At 40.9% G+C, this 16,282-nt stretch overlaps 1 protein-coding gene across 4 annotated transcripts in view; it reads left to right on the plus strand.

Annotated features, from left to right (window-relative positions):
* NFATC1 (nuclear factor of activated T cells 1) overlaps positions 1–10,927 on the plus strand; it is a 129,830-nt gene extending 118,903 nt beyond the window's left edge. For all 4 annotated transcript variants that reach the window (XM_083746903.1, XM_083746901.1, XM_083746900.1 and 1 more), the window contains exon 10: positions 8,331–10,927. In XM_083746903.1, coding sequence (XP_083603029.1) covers positions 8,331–8,333 — 3 coding nt within the window. In that variant the 3' untranslated portion in view covers positions 8,334–10,927. The remainder of the gene's footprint in view (positions 1–8,330) is intronic.
* The last annotated feature ends 5,355 nt before the right edge of the window (positions 10,928–16,282 follow it).

Below are 16,282 nucleotides of genomic sequence, written 5' to 3' on the forward strand. Positions count from 1 at the left end.
AATGAGTATCGGTGCAAAAGGATGCAGCTAGGCCAATAGATCTTTTCAAATCTGAGACAAATATCCTTGTATGATAATGGTACAATACAAAGTTAATGTTACCTATTCTAGAAACTCAAAGCTTTTACTAGTTGGCTGCTGGGGGAAAGTCTATATAGTATACACAAACATAATCTGTATAAATTTAAATGCAAATTTATTGGGTCCCTCCGACCTTTGACATCCATCCATTCAGAGTTCTGCAAAGCATCATTGGGGCCAAGGAAAGATTGAAACAATAAATAGACAAATCAAAACTCTTTTGACTATAGGCAGATTTAACTTAGACCTTCGGTTATGTAGCAAAGCAGTGTGCTCTTGTGCCCATCTTTTTGTATAACCCTCTCTAAAGTAAAGGCTCTAAAATAACAAAGGCTTATTTTGACCCCCACAACATCACTAGAGCATAATTCCAGTTTTATTGATGAGGACCCTGAACCAACCCGGATCCTGTGACCATCCTCTGAGGCCCTTCTTTGTTTGCCTCTTTCATGAAAGGTCAGCAGTACGAGAACGAGCCTTTTCTGTGGTGGCCCCCTGCTTGTGGAATGCTCTCCCCAGGGAGGCTCACCTGGCCCTTTCATTATATATCTTTAGGCACCAGGCAAAAACATTCCTCTTCTCCCAGGCCTTTGGCTAATTACACAATCTATGGCATTTAAAACTGGGCAGAGGGGGGGAGTGCTATTATTTTTGTTTGTTACTGTGTTGTGCATTTTTGTGTTGTTAAGTTTTAAACTGCCCTGTGATCCTCGGATGAAGGGCGGTATGGAAATTTAATCAATAGTGATGATGATGACTTCTAAGCTCGTTCTCAGAAGAACTTTCATCTGTCCCCACAGGCTGTGAGAAAGCTAACAAGTTAAAAGGGGTGCTGCCTTTTGCAGAATCTCTCATCTCTCTCTCACACGGCACAAGGTCCCTTGGGAGGAGTTCAGAGTCGCATATCCCTTACTCACTGAGGTGATTTGCATGTTTAAAATAAATTGAACACCTCAGGCGTAGACAGGGCTTGCATCATGCATTGCCTCAACCACAAGTCCTTTTCAACAGAGGCAGCTCACACCTTCAGCAGCAAGTCTTCAAGTTACAGGATACCAATTGATGTAAATGCAAGCGTGAATCAGCCCAGAGGAGCAGGATGACTTCTCACACATCATTAACAATGTGCTCCCACATTGAGCTGTAGCACAGGAAATAATGCCAGCTTATAATAAGAGGACCTGAATAGGACTACTTAAAATAAAGTTGGGTTGCATTTTGTTGGGGTTTCCCCCCGAAGAGTCTACTGGTTGGCTACCATTATAACTCTCTTATCTGCCTTGTTTTGCATCATTATGCCTCTGTTAGAGTGCAGTCAAAGTCCCTCATATTATAACGTTACAGCTCATGTCATTTATTTGTCAGTTTTTCCCTTGATAAGACTAGGCATAGTTCCTCAGGAAAAGAAAGGGAAGGAGGAAACTATAGACAAACATTGTAAATGACCCAAGCAACTTATATTAAATAAAAATATATAGCCCACTAGGCAGAATTCTTTCGCGTTATTGGCACAAATGTTCATCTGCTCCATTGCTGTCATTTTTATTATTTGTTTGAGAGTTGGCCATGTATTCAATATTGTAAAAAGCAGCGGGCATTTTATTCTCTGGGAAGGAACTTACAATTTATTCCAAATTCAATGGAAACCAAGGGCATTCAGCTCTGAGAAGGATCAAACAGTGTCCTACATGTATAGTCAGATGTTGTATTGGCATAATTCCATACATTAAGGCCCATTGTTAAGAGAGGAAGCCAAATAATTAGTTTTTTGTGAAATACATTCAAGGATGACAAGTTTATCTTCCATCCCAGGATTCACAGAAATTAAGCATTTTACTGTAAGTTCGCGCCACCTGAAATGGAACCTAAGTTTTCAAAAAGTCAGGCACAAGTGAAAGCCAATGCTGTGTTTTATGTGTTTCTGGAGCACTGGGTCCCACAAAATTATGAGCAAAATGCAAAAATGGTAGCAACTAAGCATGCTCCATTTCTATACTGTCATCTCTACATTCATGGAATGATGGGGAATTCCTGGCCACCAATTATCTGATTGGAGGAAGCCAACATGGTGCCTTTCTGATGTTGTACGCCAGTTCCTGTCTTCCCTGACTATTGGCCATGCAGTCTGGGGCTGATGAGAGGTGGAATCCAGCAAAATCTGTGGGGTTCTATGTTGGCTATACATGATCTAAATGGTGAAGTAGAGTCCAGCTTCAAAGGCCCAGTGCTTTTTTTCTTTTAAAAAAATGTTTAGGGGTGGTCTCGTTTTCCTCCTCATATTGAAATACTGCCCCTCAATGAGGCCAAATTTAGATTCACAAAATGTTTAGGGGTATGCGTCCCCCCCCCCCCCGAAAAAGCACTGCAAAGGCCTTTAGAGACCTGTGTAAATGCACCTCTACATAGTCCTTCATTCCTCTGTTAGCAGTATTTGGGGGGTAAGGGCCAATCCGTATGCAGTCAAACTGGCAACACCCACACATAAGAGAGAGGTATCATCAGACTCTGGGGGACCCCAAGTTTTGTAGTTCAACAAAACTGGTGGGGGGCAGACGTAGGCTGCAACCACCCAGAATAGCACAGGAACAGTTTTCATGGCGATCATGGCTAGCCCTCCTAGTGCACTGTGGTCCCAATGATCATTTTATTTTATTTATATATAAAATAAAAACCTGACATAGATGCTGGTGGTGCTTTTAGGATCACATCTCATTTGACCCCAACACACAGAAAGCACATGAAGTGTTTCACATTACTTATCTCCATGCCAGTAAAAGCTTCACCTGATCAGGTATCTGTTAGAGGCCCCAAATCAAGGCCAGTAAGAAAGTGTAGCCCTGCTCAAGGGTGAGAGTTTTAACAAACCTCATTTCATAGGAACACATAACGTAAGCTACCTTACGCTCAGTCAGTCCATTGGTCCACCTACCTCCACACTGTCTACACTGACTTGCAACAGCTCTTCAGGGTTTCAGACATTGGATGGAGACAAGGAGTCACCCTGTCTACATTCCTCACAAACGCTAGGGACAGAGATACACACAAATTCATTTCTACTCTCTCCCAAGGTAAGATGTCCTAAATGTTACAGTGTGAGGCTGACCTAAGGTTGTTGTTCAGTTTAGCACAACTCTGCTGCAGCTGCAGAATCTGGTCACATTCTGTCTCCATTATGGGTAACTTAACTATTGCATATCTTCCTGGAATACACCACTTAGCTTTGGAGCTGGGCTCATGTCTATATGTTCTTCTGTGGTATTCTGTAAACAATAAGGTGAATGTTTCTCACACCAGTTGTTCTTGTGATTCAGGTGCAAGCAGAAAGTTGTAGACTCTTAAGAAGACAATCCTATACACACTTAATTGGGAGTTAGTTCCATTGAGCTCGATGGAACTTACTTTTGAGAAGATGTACTGTATATAGGATTCCACTGTAAATATACTTTCTGAATTCACTCTGCTGCACAGTGATATTCTTAGGTGGAATATGGTGCAGTGTCTTGCTAATTTAAACATTGCTTTATTCTTTTTTTTTAAAAAAAAAAGCAGGCTCAAAAACTCACTTTTCAATAAGAATAATCTTGGGTCATTAAACTGCAGATTCAGCATTCTGCAGCCCATGCTTTAAATTCTTATCTCCTCTGCTGTTTAACAGTCTCTGTTCTTTAACTTGCATTTGCAAATGATGTATATCGTTGTAAAGTCATAGCAGATATGAACTTGCATTCTTCTATGAAACCAAAGCATTTGTGCTGTAGTCTGTAGTCTACTCTTGTATCATGTCATTAATATGATATGACACATTTTGTACTGAAAACAAAAGACGTTTTAATTTTATTTTTAATTGTATTGTTTTAACTCTTTGTGTTTGCCACCCATGGCTCCTTTGGGAGGAAGGGAATAATAATAATAATAATAATAATAATAATAATAATAATAATTCATTCTTTTTTTCTTTTGCCAATTATCTCCCATTTGTTTTCATTGTCATAAGCCTTAAGAAAGCTTTGATCTCTAGCTAAAATAGTCTGTGCTTTGGCTTAATTTAAAATTAATAGTAGCTTTGATAGGACCAGGATTACATCTATAGATCATTATTTTATAGCAAAGGTTACTTTGTGATTCTAAGAGCACCCAATTTAATATTGGGGGGAGGGTAGAGGAACCTCAGAAGTGTTTGCCTTGTAGGCAAGGCATTTAAACTTTGTATGTTAATGTGATGAAATATAGTTGCCTCTAAAAGAAATAAATAAAATTATTGTCATCAGTTATGCTATTTTGTTTACTCTGAAACAAACTTTTCCATGGCAAGGTCATTTTAAAGTTAAATTCAGAAGAAAAACCTCCTTATTAAACCACAGTCTTGCCACATCCTGTTGCTGTAACATCTGATGGGTTTAACAACAGAAAATTTTATTTTTCAGGTCCCTTGACAGGTAGCGTGGTCACATGACAAACCTGCCTTTCTTAAATCTATTTTGGATTCTTTTTTTAAGAGAGAGGGTGCAGGGTGCTAGTGGGAAAGTGAGGATGACATGGAAACTTTCGCTCTGACAATTTTTTTAAGCAGAGAGCATGTTGGGAAACTGTAGGCGTAATTGGCAAGCTCGCAAAAAACCTCACATATTTTTAAAATGCTGTGTGAATGGTTAGTATAGGAAGGATTCCGCTCATCTCCAAGAACGGTATAATCTTAGACTGAAGTTTATGTCTTGAATTTCAGTTTGACCACAAACTGACTTGTATGATTTTTAGCATGCCAGCTATCTGCCTGTGTCCCTAAGTTACCTCACGTGCAAAACGAGTGTTAAGATGAGAAGCCCAGTCTTAAAGAGATGTAATAACCAGATTGGTTTATACAAAAGCCACTAATGTAAGGCTTCTGTAAGGGTTCTGTGCAAGTGGAAAGAGGTGTTTGTTAAATATTTTAAAATTATGAACGGATCCCTGCATCCGTTGACATTGGGACGCAATGTTCAAGCTTTCTTGAAAAATGAAAATAAAGAATAAAACAAACCATTAGTTATCCTGTTTGCTTCTAGATATATATATGTGAATGACATCACTTAGTGACTGAACCACATTTTCATTCCCGAAATACGATAGTTCATAAAAGAAAGGATTACACATTAAGCTATCTAAAATGTGTTTGCTGCAAAACAGCTGAAACATCAATTGGGCTACAATTTTAAAATTGACTACATTTTCAGGCAGTTGCTAGAGAATAGACCCAAAACTGTCTGTTTACTGATTATGCTTTCTGTTTGGACGAAAGAGTAACTTTTCATGCTCAGGGGTATTTGAAATAGCTTTTCTCTAGCTCTGTTGCTGTGCCCATTGCCCCATTGCAAGATCACAGTTTTTGCTTATTTAAAAGAAGTATTAGTATGCCATGACAAACATCAAATACAACATTAAGCTGTAGACCCTAATGAAATAAACAAACTGGATTCCCTCCCCTTCTCCCCATCTGGCTTAACAGGGTTTTCAACTTCAAGTGCACTAATAAAGGGAATCCAACCCAGAAGCAAATCCACTCTTCTTTTTGTTTTCAATCAGATGTTGGTGGGTATTTAAAGTAACAGTAGTATATTCATGACATATTCTCAATGACAGCCAATCAGTAGGGCCCCTTGAGATCCAGAAGTCAGGCTTCTGAGAAGGAATGCTCAAGTACGGACATACAATTAAGGGCTACTTCTCATGGGCATGGCAATTCCTGCTCCATATGGAAGAAGCCTACCATTGCTCCAGTTTCTGGAAACAGCAAGCTGCCTTATACAAAACTGCCTTAGGCCATATTACTCAGTGTTGTCTACATGGATTGGCAGCAGCTCTCCATGGTTTCAGGCAACAGTTATGCCCAGCTCTAACTGGAGACACTGGGGATTGAACCTGAGACCTTCTGCATGCAAATTAGATGTTCTTCCACCAAGCTATGGTCCTCAAAACACCAGTGTGTGGTAGATTTAAACTGCATACTCTTCCACATGGCCTGGGACTTCTGAGGTTACTTGAGGAGCAGTGACTAAATGGAACTGTTTCCTACCCACAATGGTGCTTAAAAGTGCTGTGTCAATAGAATTTCAAAGCAAGTCCAAAATCAAATGTTCTGTCAGAATGGCCAAGGTGCACAGGCTCAAATATTTGATAATTGCTGATAATTGTCCCCCCGATTGTAGCATCTTCTTAGAAGATTTGATGTCAGGAACCACTCATGGCCCTTTCCATTAATGCAGTATGACGTACCACATCACTTACTTTCCATGGTTGTTCACCAAAGCGTTCTTCTTGGTATGAAAACAAAAAAAATTCCTTCCAGTAGCACCTTAAAGACCAACTAAGTTAGTTCTTGGTATGAGCTTTCGTGTGCATGCACACTTCTTCAGATGCACACGAAAGCTCATACCAAGAACTAACCTAGTTGGTCTTTAAGGTGCTACTGGAAGGAATTTTTTTTTGTTTTGACTATGGCAGACCAACACGGCTACCTATCTGTAACTGCTTCTTGGTATGATTAGGCAAGGCAGGTAGTGTTGCAAGCTGATCAGAGAAGCAGGCAAGGCAAGCAGCAAGCTGATCACACTGAGAAAGCAAAGCTAGAGCAAAAGTCATACAGAGCCAATCAGGCCCCCATTGGTTGATCAGGTCATCTGACCCAGCCAGGTTGGCAAGCTGCAATACCTTCTCTGGCCATTACGTTTGTGGTGCTGCTGCACAGGAAAGATCAGTTCAGTAAGCCTTTCAGCCTGTGAGCTGCCTTGGTGCCAAAAGTAATAAGGTAGCTGACCTCTGGTGCTCAAGGGCCCCAATACCTTACACAGGTTTTCCTAAGGAAAACTGGCATTTAGATGTACGAAGCTATCATAGTCCAGTTTCTCGTATGCCACTCTGGAACCCAATTTAAGTTGCTTTCTCTCTCTAAAAATGTGCCATAGTGATGAAATACTTAAAAAAAACCAACCCAAACTCATCTTTTAAAAACTTTTTAAAAAAATAATAATCTGTGCACAGCTACAGGAAGTTTTGTTTTTGATCAGCATGGTCTTTTCTTGCACAAACAAATGGAATTATCCAAGCAGAAAGGATCAACAGCCCACAAGCAAAGGGAAATGTGGGCTTTTCCAGGCTAATTCCATGACGTGGGCATGTGTTTCCCCTTCGCTGTGATGTTAGGAAAGCTCCAAAGTGGTGACAGCCTTCCTGATGACATTTTGTCTATCTTAATGTAAATCAAGCAGTGGCAGGGACCACAGGGAGGAGAGGTGGAAATAGAAGGGATGTTGTGCAGCTCACTGTTGATATGCTCTGCCAGGTTCAGTCATTTCCTGCCCATCTGCCAAAAATCACAAGCGATAAATGGACATAGCCGGAGTGTGAGAAACTGCACAGCTCCAAAGTCAAGCAGGGGGTGAAGGGAATGAAAAAATAATAACCACGAGTAACGAAAACATTGCACTACTCTCTTCATCCCGCAGGTTAATGCTTAGATTATAGACCTTGTCAACTTCTTTCTTTAAATGCCTGCTATGGCTTGCTGCCTTGTCCTCAGAAGTTTTCTGAAGGTGAATAAGGGGTTGTGCGTTTTGTTTGTTTTTTAAAAAAACCAAAACACACACATTTGTGTGCTTTCCACTGTTGAGGAAGACATGCCAATTTATCTGTTTCACCACTATCGGCTGCGAGCGAGCAAAAACACCAATTTAGGTTCCTTATTTCTTTCATCAACTCTCTTTCCCACTGTGGAAACTTCAGCATACGGAACCCCTATCCAACTGAGTCATAGCCATTTTCAAGCATTCAGGTCAGCCCCCTGCTGTTTTGTGGGTTATGCTTGCAAGCTCAGGTCAGCTTATGTGCCATGGATCAGTTCTTCTATGGACTTCCTTTTCTTTGTCCCTTTCCCCTTCAAAGTCAACCCAACTGGGTGTGTGTGTGTGTGTGTGTGTGTGTGTGTGTAACTAAATTGCAGGGGTGGAATATGAGTGATGCAATACGACAAGGCCCCAGGTGCTCCTTTCTAATGGGAGCCTGGGAGCCCAGCATTAATTTCCTTTAGGATTATGAGCTCCTTTTGCTCTTGTGGTCCCATCCTGGTTTGATTGGCTACTTACTGGCATTTTATGCTTAGCATCCGTGACCAAAGAGAAACAGGCGACACTAATTCAAATGCCTTTAAGTGTCACTTTTGGCAGAAGTGTGTATAGAGCAATAACCCTTCTCTCCTTCTGTTTTCTTCTTCCTTGCAGTAAATGAAATAATAAGGAACGACCTCTCCAGCACCAACGTTCATTCATAGCTGGCCGTCTAGATATCCTGCTTTAAGCTCCGCTGAGACATCGGCTTCAGATAAATGGAAGATCCTCCCTGGTACCGCTCTGCTCTTTCCCTTTCTGGAATGTTTGGAACTATTACCTCTTCTCTGTATATCTATACATAAAACTAATTGGCTGGCTTCAACCAAGGAAACACCTTCTGTCAAGAAAATCATCTCAAGGAAAATGGAGGACACAAACTCTGAAATGGTGCGTTTTGCAAGTTGAAATAGGAAATGTGACACAACTGGTGACTGACTGAAAACTGGCTTTATTTTCCTTTGGGCTCTACTGGAAGTGCCTTATTTTGTTAGCTTCTGACATCAGGACAATATATTGGCAGCTTTGGATATGCTGCCATCCAAAGTATTTCTAGGCACAGTAACCATCAAACATACATTGGAACTTCGGGTGTGTTGGAACTGTCTGTTGGTATGGGTATAAAACCCCCTGTTGGGTTGTATCTGCTCATTCATACTCAGAGTAGATCCATTCAGATGATAGGCAAGATTTTAGTGGGTCTACCCTGAGTATGATTTAGTTAGTTACAAGCCCTGGAAAGTAAAATACGAGTCTGAATTCCTGGATTTCTTCACTTTTGAACTGTATTTTACATCTTGTTGCCTTATTCCTGATGCATTTTTTTAAAAACAAACCCAGATTGTCATCTCAGTTCTATACTTTTCAGCCTATTGCAGGTCTTTGCTCATGTATCATAGGACTGCATGTTAATACTTTGACTTAAATCAATTTCTAGACATAGCACAAGAAAATTGAACAGCACAAAATATTAAGGTTGATGGACAAAAACGTGGATATCTCTTTTCCTCAACTGTTTTATGCTTATGCTTATACATACAAACTAGCATTTATGCATATATATGGAGGCTTTGAATTCAGCAATAATTTCTGCTTCTGAGAATGCAGTCCTGATCCCATGCAAATACTCTTGCCATTACTATGTTGTGGGTTTGGTATGTTTAAGACAATTATGCATTTTCTTTCCTCAAGCTGATAAGCAAGCACTTTAGACAGTCCAGAAGGATGCATATGAAACATGTATTAATTACCAAATGACAAAAGATGAGTTAAAAGCAAATGTAAATACCATTTTCAAAGAATGTAAAATATTTGTTCAATTATAAGATAATTATTCCACTGAAGCCTTATAACTCTCTGCTTTGTGTACAACAAATATTACCAAAAAACCAAATGTTTTAATATGCAATGCTGTATAGTATGTTTTCAGAGCAGCTTCAAGTTTATAGAGTACATATGAAACTTAAGCATGTAATGTAGTCTTTGACATGGTATTTCGTACAACCAATAATGTTGTTACCGTATAGCTAGTAATGGCATATTATGTCACATAGACAAAAAGAAAGCATGGCTCCATTTTTAAAGCATTTAACATTAATATTGTGCCTTAGGAAATACGAGTGAACTACTCCACAGTTACTAAGGTGGTGACTGAGTGCAGTGTACAGTTAAAGCAAACTCAACAGGTTTCACAAAAAGGTGAAACAGTCCTAAACATTTAGAAATATTACTCTGTACAATTATGTCTTACTTACTTTTTTTAAAAAATGAAAAGCCATATTTGTAACATTTGCACATTACTGTGAAAACATAAGAATATAATATGGCTGTATGTAAATATTATAATGTTACTGGTCCTTCTAATTGGGTGACTTCCCAACTGCTTAGCAAGAGATATTTATCCTGTACTCAGCTTTGTAGCAGTTGCATGCATTTCTCCTAGACTGCCATATTATATATACATATAAATTTTGACAGTTTTCAGCTAAAATTGCAGCTAGAAAATACATCAAACAAAGCACAACTTTCCACAGAAAGCTAGACTGGTTCAACTGTTTTTGACTCCTGCGGGAGGGGGATTTTTCATAAAATGATACACTTTAAAATGTCATATGTTAGCATCTATATTCTGTATATTGCAGGCACTTCCATTTCAGGCAACTTTCAGCCTTCCAATATCATAATTGTACCATTCATCAAGAAGTGCTTCTGTATAATTTCCATTTGTTGCAACAGAAACTTGTGCGGGAGCAGCACTCCATAGATTAAACCATATTTTTGGACGTCCCTTGCCAACAATTGCTTTTTCTTCATGTATTCTACATTTAAAACATGTAGTTGCCAAGAAAGACATGGAGTTCCAGTGTAATTCTCAGGCGTCCATTTCTCTCAATTTTCCTGAAATGTCAGAAGAGTGCAAGTGGAAGAACCTTCAGGCGGGCCAAAGGATTTTTGACTCTGATACAGAAATATCTTGGGCGAGGTGCTGACCACACAAGCACCACAATGTTTGCATTTCTGCAATAACTTTAGCAAGATAATCATATGTATTGTTCCCGGTATGTCACACCCCCTATTTGTCATTGTTTGTTTGTTTCATTTCTTTTGAGCTGTCTTGGAAGTTTGTTACATTCAACCTAGCTCTGAAAAACTATGCATCTCTTGTATATGTATCCATGAATAATAATAAAAAAACCTGGTATGAAAACCCCATTTCTGATAAGAATTTTACATTCAGTGGGGGTTTCTTTGCTTATTTGTTGGCAGAAATGCTGTTGGTTCAGGGTAGATGAGCACATGCAACAGAACGGGGTGGGAACAAGGTGGGAACATCTTAAAAATGTAGAATGGGTTACAGCAGTGCAAACAAAGAAGCACATTTTTGATGCTCCCATAGGTGAAGAAAGGAGGGAGAAAGTATTCCAAGAACAAAACAGAGCAGGCTGATATCTCCAGGATATGCTAGTTTTTGTGTGTGTGTTTTCATGGAGAGAAGCATCCCAAAGTGGCATTCCTGACTTTATGTCCTGCAACTGATCATCAGCAGTCACTGCCTGATCCACAGAATTCTTTTTGTCTCATACCCTGATAATCAATGGTTGTATGGTAAGACTGGGAATTATCTGGAATGAGCAACATCAGCTGGCACACTGCTATACTAGAACAAATTCATGTTGTCAGGAAGCAAATCCACCATGGCTCTGGAACTGATGATTTCTGAGGGATGAGAGTCCGGCATACATTTTGAACTTGAAACAACATGCTGTATTCTGCCAGAGAAAGAATTACTGAGCCCTGGTCTATCTATGCATGCCACAGAATGACATGGTATGAGTGGTGTGTAATAGCTCAAAATGCAGAGCTAGTTACAGTCATACTACAGCCCATCAGCATCCTGTCTCTGGAGGTCAGGTGACACCAGAAGGGTGTTAGAGGTCTGTCCCTCAGCCTGCCTGACTCTAGCTTCCAGGTAGCCTCCTACCCTCCAACACGAATGCCTGATATTGCATCCCATCTATGGTTTCTTGGGATTGATATTTATGGGGGCAGTTTTTACCAGGGTAATTAAGTCCCAGTTCAAGGCAGGAATGCTTCATATTTTAATGTCTGTAGTGAGAAAGTTGTGTGTACAGTTGTATGTGCACTGTCTTCTACATTGCATTACATTAGGAACCGGGGCGAGCCTACATGCATGACATCAGGGGTGATGCTAGTCTGTGCTCACACATTGGGTTGTATCCAATGAAGTCATCTTGTTCAGGCAAGGACTTCCGCTTGCACAACAGAGCACCCCCTCTCTCTTCCCCCCTGTGCCCACTATCTGTTCTGGGAGTTCTTTCAAACCTGCAGAACATTTGGGGAGACAGAGGATGGAGAGGAAGTTCTATTGTAAAAAGGAAAGCCCTTGTATGAACAGGATAACTTTGTTTGAATGCAGCCCATCCCAGGTTCAATCCCAAGCATCTCCAGACAACATTTTGGAAAGGGAAGGAGCTCAAAGACAGAATAGATATTTCCTATGCGCAGTGGTCCCGTTTCAAACTCCATTTGAAAGATCTCGGTTAAAAGGATTGGAAAAGAGCTCTGCCAAGGGCCTTGGAGAACCACACAGCACCACAGGCATATAAGTTGTCATATAATTACAGTTAGTTCAGTTTTTGTTATATATGCTAGCTGTGACTCTGGATTATGCAAAATAAACAGCAAAACTAATAGAAATTTTAGTGCCTATAGTTCACATATACCTGCCTGGTATCTATTTTAATTTATTTATTTTTTTTAAGAGAAAAGGCACGTATCTTATAAATGAAGTGAATGTCTAAACAAAATCTGAACTACATGGAAATGCTGAATTGCAGATGTGGGGAAGTTTTGGCCTTACAGATGCTGCTGATCTACAATTCCATTCATGCTCATCAAGCATGGTCATGTAGTTCAGAAACATCTGGAGGGTCAGATTTGCAATTATTTAACAAGTCAGGCATTGTTTTGGTCTCTCTTCTTTCCCTTGCGTTTTGTAAGATATTTATTCTGGTCTGGTTTTGTGTGAGACAGCTTTAAGGAGCACAGATTTGTAAACAAAAAATGCATGCAAGTCAGTGCCGAAACCTTTCCCATTCACTGCTCATGTGTATAAATCAGTAATTTTCCCCTTTAATTACAAGTGTCATTCTTATACAGTGGTACCTCAGGTTAAGAACTTAATTCGTTCTGGAGGTCCATTCTTAACCTGAAACTGTTCTTAACCTGAGGTCCCACTTTAGCTAATGGGGCCTCCTGCTGCCACTGCACTGCCGCGGCACGATTTCTGTTCTCATCCTGAAGCAAAGTTCTTAACCTGAGGTACTATTTCTGGGTTAGCAGAGTCTGTAACCTGAAGCGTCTGTAACCTGAAGCATCTGTAACCCAAGGTACCACCGTATAGGACAACATACTAGATTAATACAGGATTTGTATTTGGGTGGTGGTAAGTTCATAGCAAATTATTCCCCCGCCCCCAGCAAATTGCCAGCATGTACATTGGCACATTTAAAGCAGTGACTCCTTGAGAGTGCAAAGGCAAGATGCATGCTGCTAAATTCCATGGTGGATACCTACCAGAGAGCCATGCTTCTCTGTTATCGTCTGCAGTTGAAGCCTGGAAGAAAACTGCAAAAAGACACACCCTTTCAGACAGCTTGCACAAGCTGTAGGAAAAAAACCCCACAACATTAGACGAATTTGTCCAGCAGTAAGTGTTCAAAAACAGGGCATTATTATTATTATTATTATTACTATCCTATACTGTAGGCAGATTGTGCAAGAAGTGACAACAGCTCTGGACAGCATTTTTTTTATTAGCATAGGAAAAAACCCAACTATTTGCCAGACGATGGTTAACTCCATAACAGATATAGGAGCAGCTGTCAAGTTATTTCAGAAGGGACCTAAAGTAGAGCCCAGAATTTCAGAATTCTGCATGAGGCAGATACCATTTTACATGGTCAAGGGGTACAGAACATTGTCTAGAACACTATACAGGGTACAAAGTAAACCGGTTTCTCTTCACAGCATATGTGATATCAGGTCATAACCACGATAATTTCCTTGGTCGTAGGGTAGCTGTTGAAAGGGGACTATTGAAAGCAGGGAGAAGCAATAGTGTTTGGAGAGACTGGTCTGCCAGCAGGAGCTCCTGTGGATATTAATTTAAGACCAGATGCCAAACCACACCATCTGCAAATAGCCTGCAGAATCCCCATTCCAAAGGGATATCAGCAAGCACCTGTGAACTGCTAAGTGCAGAACAGCCAGTCTCAGAACGAAGGGTTAGCATAGCTGATTCACAGGGTCCATTCACACCCAACTGTTAGAAACCTAAACTGTTTGTGGTTCGAGGACCCGACCCCCGCAATGTGAAATGAATACACAAGGACACGTGATATAAGGTTAATGGGCAAGGAAAGGCCACAACTTTATCAATTACAGCAGTGAAAAGGTATTGGCTTAGGCATTGGATCTCTAAAACAAGTGGGTTTATTCACCAGTAGGTGGAGCCTGTTGATGCTAATCCAACTATAGGCTCACCCCTGATGTCACCGAGGGTCGTGCCATGGCCTCCCGCCAAGCAGGCATCGGACAGAATACACGACCGCCAGATTCCTTTAACGGAATACCCAAAAATTGAAGGCATAGGTGATGGCCACACCTAGCCCTTCGACACACCACAACACATTATTCCAATGCCTAACCTACCCACCAATACCACAAAAGTTGTGACAATTGCTACGAGGTAGGCGAAAAAACCAAAAAGCCTAATGCCAAATGCCAAATGGAAAAACTCCTACCAGGCCCCCTGGACAACCAGGGTGACCAACCTAAGGTCCATAGCAAGGCCAATGACCTAAGCTCTAACTCAAAGGGAGTGGAGGGTGGGTGACTCGCGACGAGACGACAGCGAAGAATGAGGCCGGGGAGAGGCTGGCACTGCAGCAAAAGGCTGCTGAGCACGCCCCCTCGGAGGCACCTGGTTGGGTGCCTGCCGAGGGGCGTGGGCGCCAGCCAGGAGAGGTGGAGGCAGGGGGCTAATGCCCCCTTCTAGGGGCGGTGCTCGGGCTCCCGCCCACAACCACTCCCCTCTCTTCCAGGGAGGAGAGTCTTTAACTACAATAGGCTGGCACTGCAGAAGAATTAATGCTCCACATGTAACTTGAGGCCTAACCTGGAATATTGATACCTAAGGTCATGACTACTGCATAGGTATATGGATGCCATTTATTGTTTAGAAACTGCAAAAGTCCTTTACAAAGTTTGCTGTTTTGTAGGGCACTTGGTACTCCTATTTTGGCAAAGGGGAAACTATTTCCATCTTTTCAAAAGCCAAAGCATAAGTCCATGCAGTGCTTTTTTTCTAAAAAAAATATGTTTAGGGGTACTCTCATTTTGACTCAAGAAAACCACCATTTTATAGTTCAAATCGGGAAAAATAAATACAGTAAATGGACAAAAGTACAAGGATTCACAAAATGTTTAGGGGTATGTATACCCCTGCGTCCCACCAGAAAAAAGGACTGAGTCCGTGTATAACCATTTAGCCTCTGCTTCATTTAAAAATGATACCACCTGTCTCTGATCATTACTCTAGGATTTGGACTTGAATTTGTAGAAATAACTTCAGTTTTCTAAAGGTTTCTGTGAGTGCAGTGCTCTCTGATTTGGGACTAGAGCTTTTGCCCATGGGAACCAAACATTCCACTTCAGAAGTGGAGTTTCTATGCACCAATGTGAGTGAAGGAAGCATCTCCACCATCAATTGGCCCAAATTCCATCACTGTGGCCAGCAAGTGCGAGCTGTCCTGGACCTCCCATTGCAGTACTCTCTGCAATGCCTAGAATTTATTCTGCTTTTTTTCATAGTCTAGCCAAGTCAATAATGCTAGGGTGAGTGGAATATTCCTAGGACACAGGCTTCTGGTCAGGAATGGTTGCATATTAAGATATATATATTCATTTGATGTTTTACATGAACAAAAAATATCCAGTGTTGGGTGTAGTACTTAAAGAGTACAAACGAACAAAGGGCTCATCTGTCAGCGTGGCTACCTATAGGCCTGGTAATTGACCTAAAACCCCAACATTTCCCTTTCCCTTCCCCACACCCAGCACCATGAGATTTAGAAATAATAAACATTCCATCCATTTTCGATTGACGCACTTACACACAGGAATGAGATTGCAGCATAACCCTGCAAAATGAAATGTGTAAGGTGACAGGGAACACAGAGGGGGTCACTATTTGCTATGTAACCCTGATTTCTATCTCAATAATGTGGCTGAACTATTTAGATCAAAATGAAAGCCACAAAATTGACTCAAACTTGGCTCTCAGTAGTTTTGTGTGTCCAGGTGGAGGCTGAAGATTCCTGGACAACACCAGATTTCTGGCTGACCTCCCTGTTCCTCTGTATGACACCTATAAACAGATGCTTGATTGCAATGGAAAGAACTGCAGGGTACAACTCTTGTACATTACAATCCCAATCCCAAATTTTTCCTATACTTACTTTTCTGAACTCAGTGGGATTTTC

This window comes from Podarcis gaigeae (genome assembly GCF_964106915.1).
Source record: "Podarcis gaigeae genome assembly, chromosome: 7".
Classification (NCBI taxonomy): Eukaryota; Metazoa; Chordata; class Lepidosauria; order Squamata; family Lacertidae; genus Podarcis; species Podarcis gaigeae.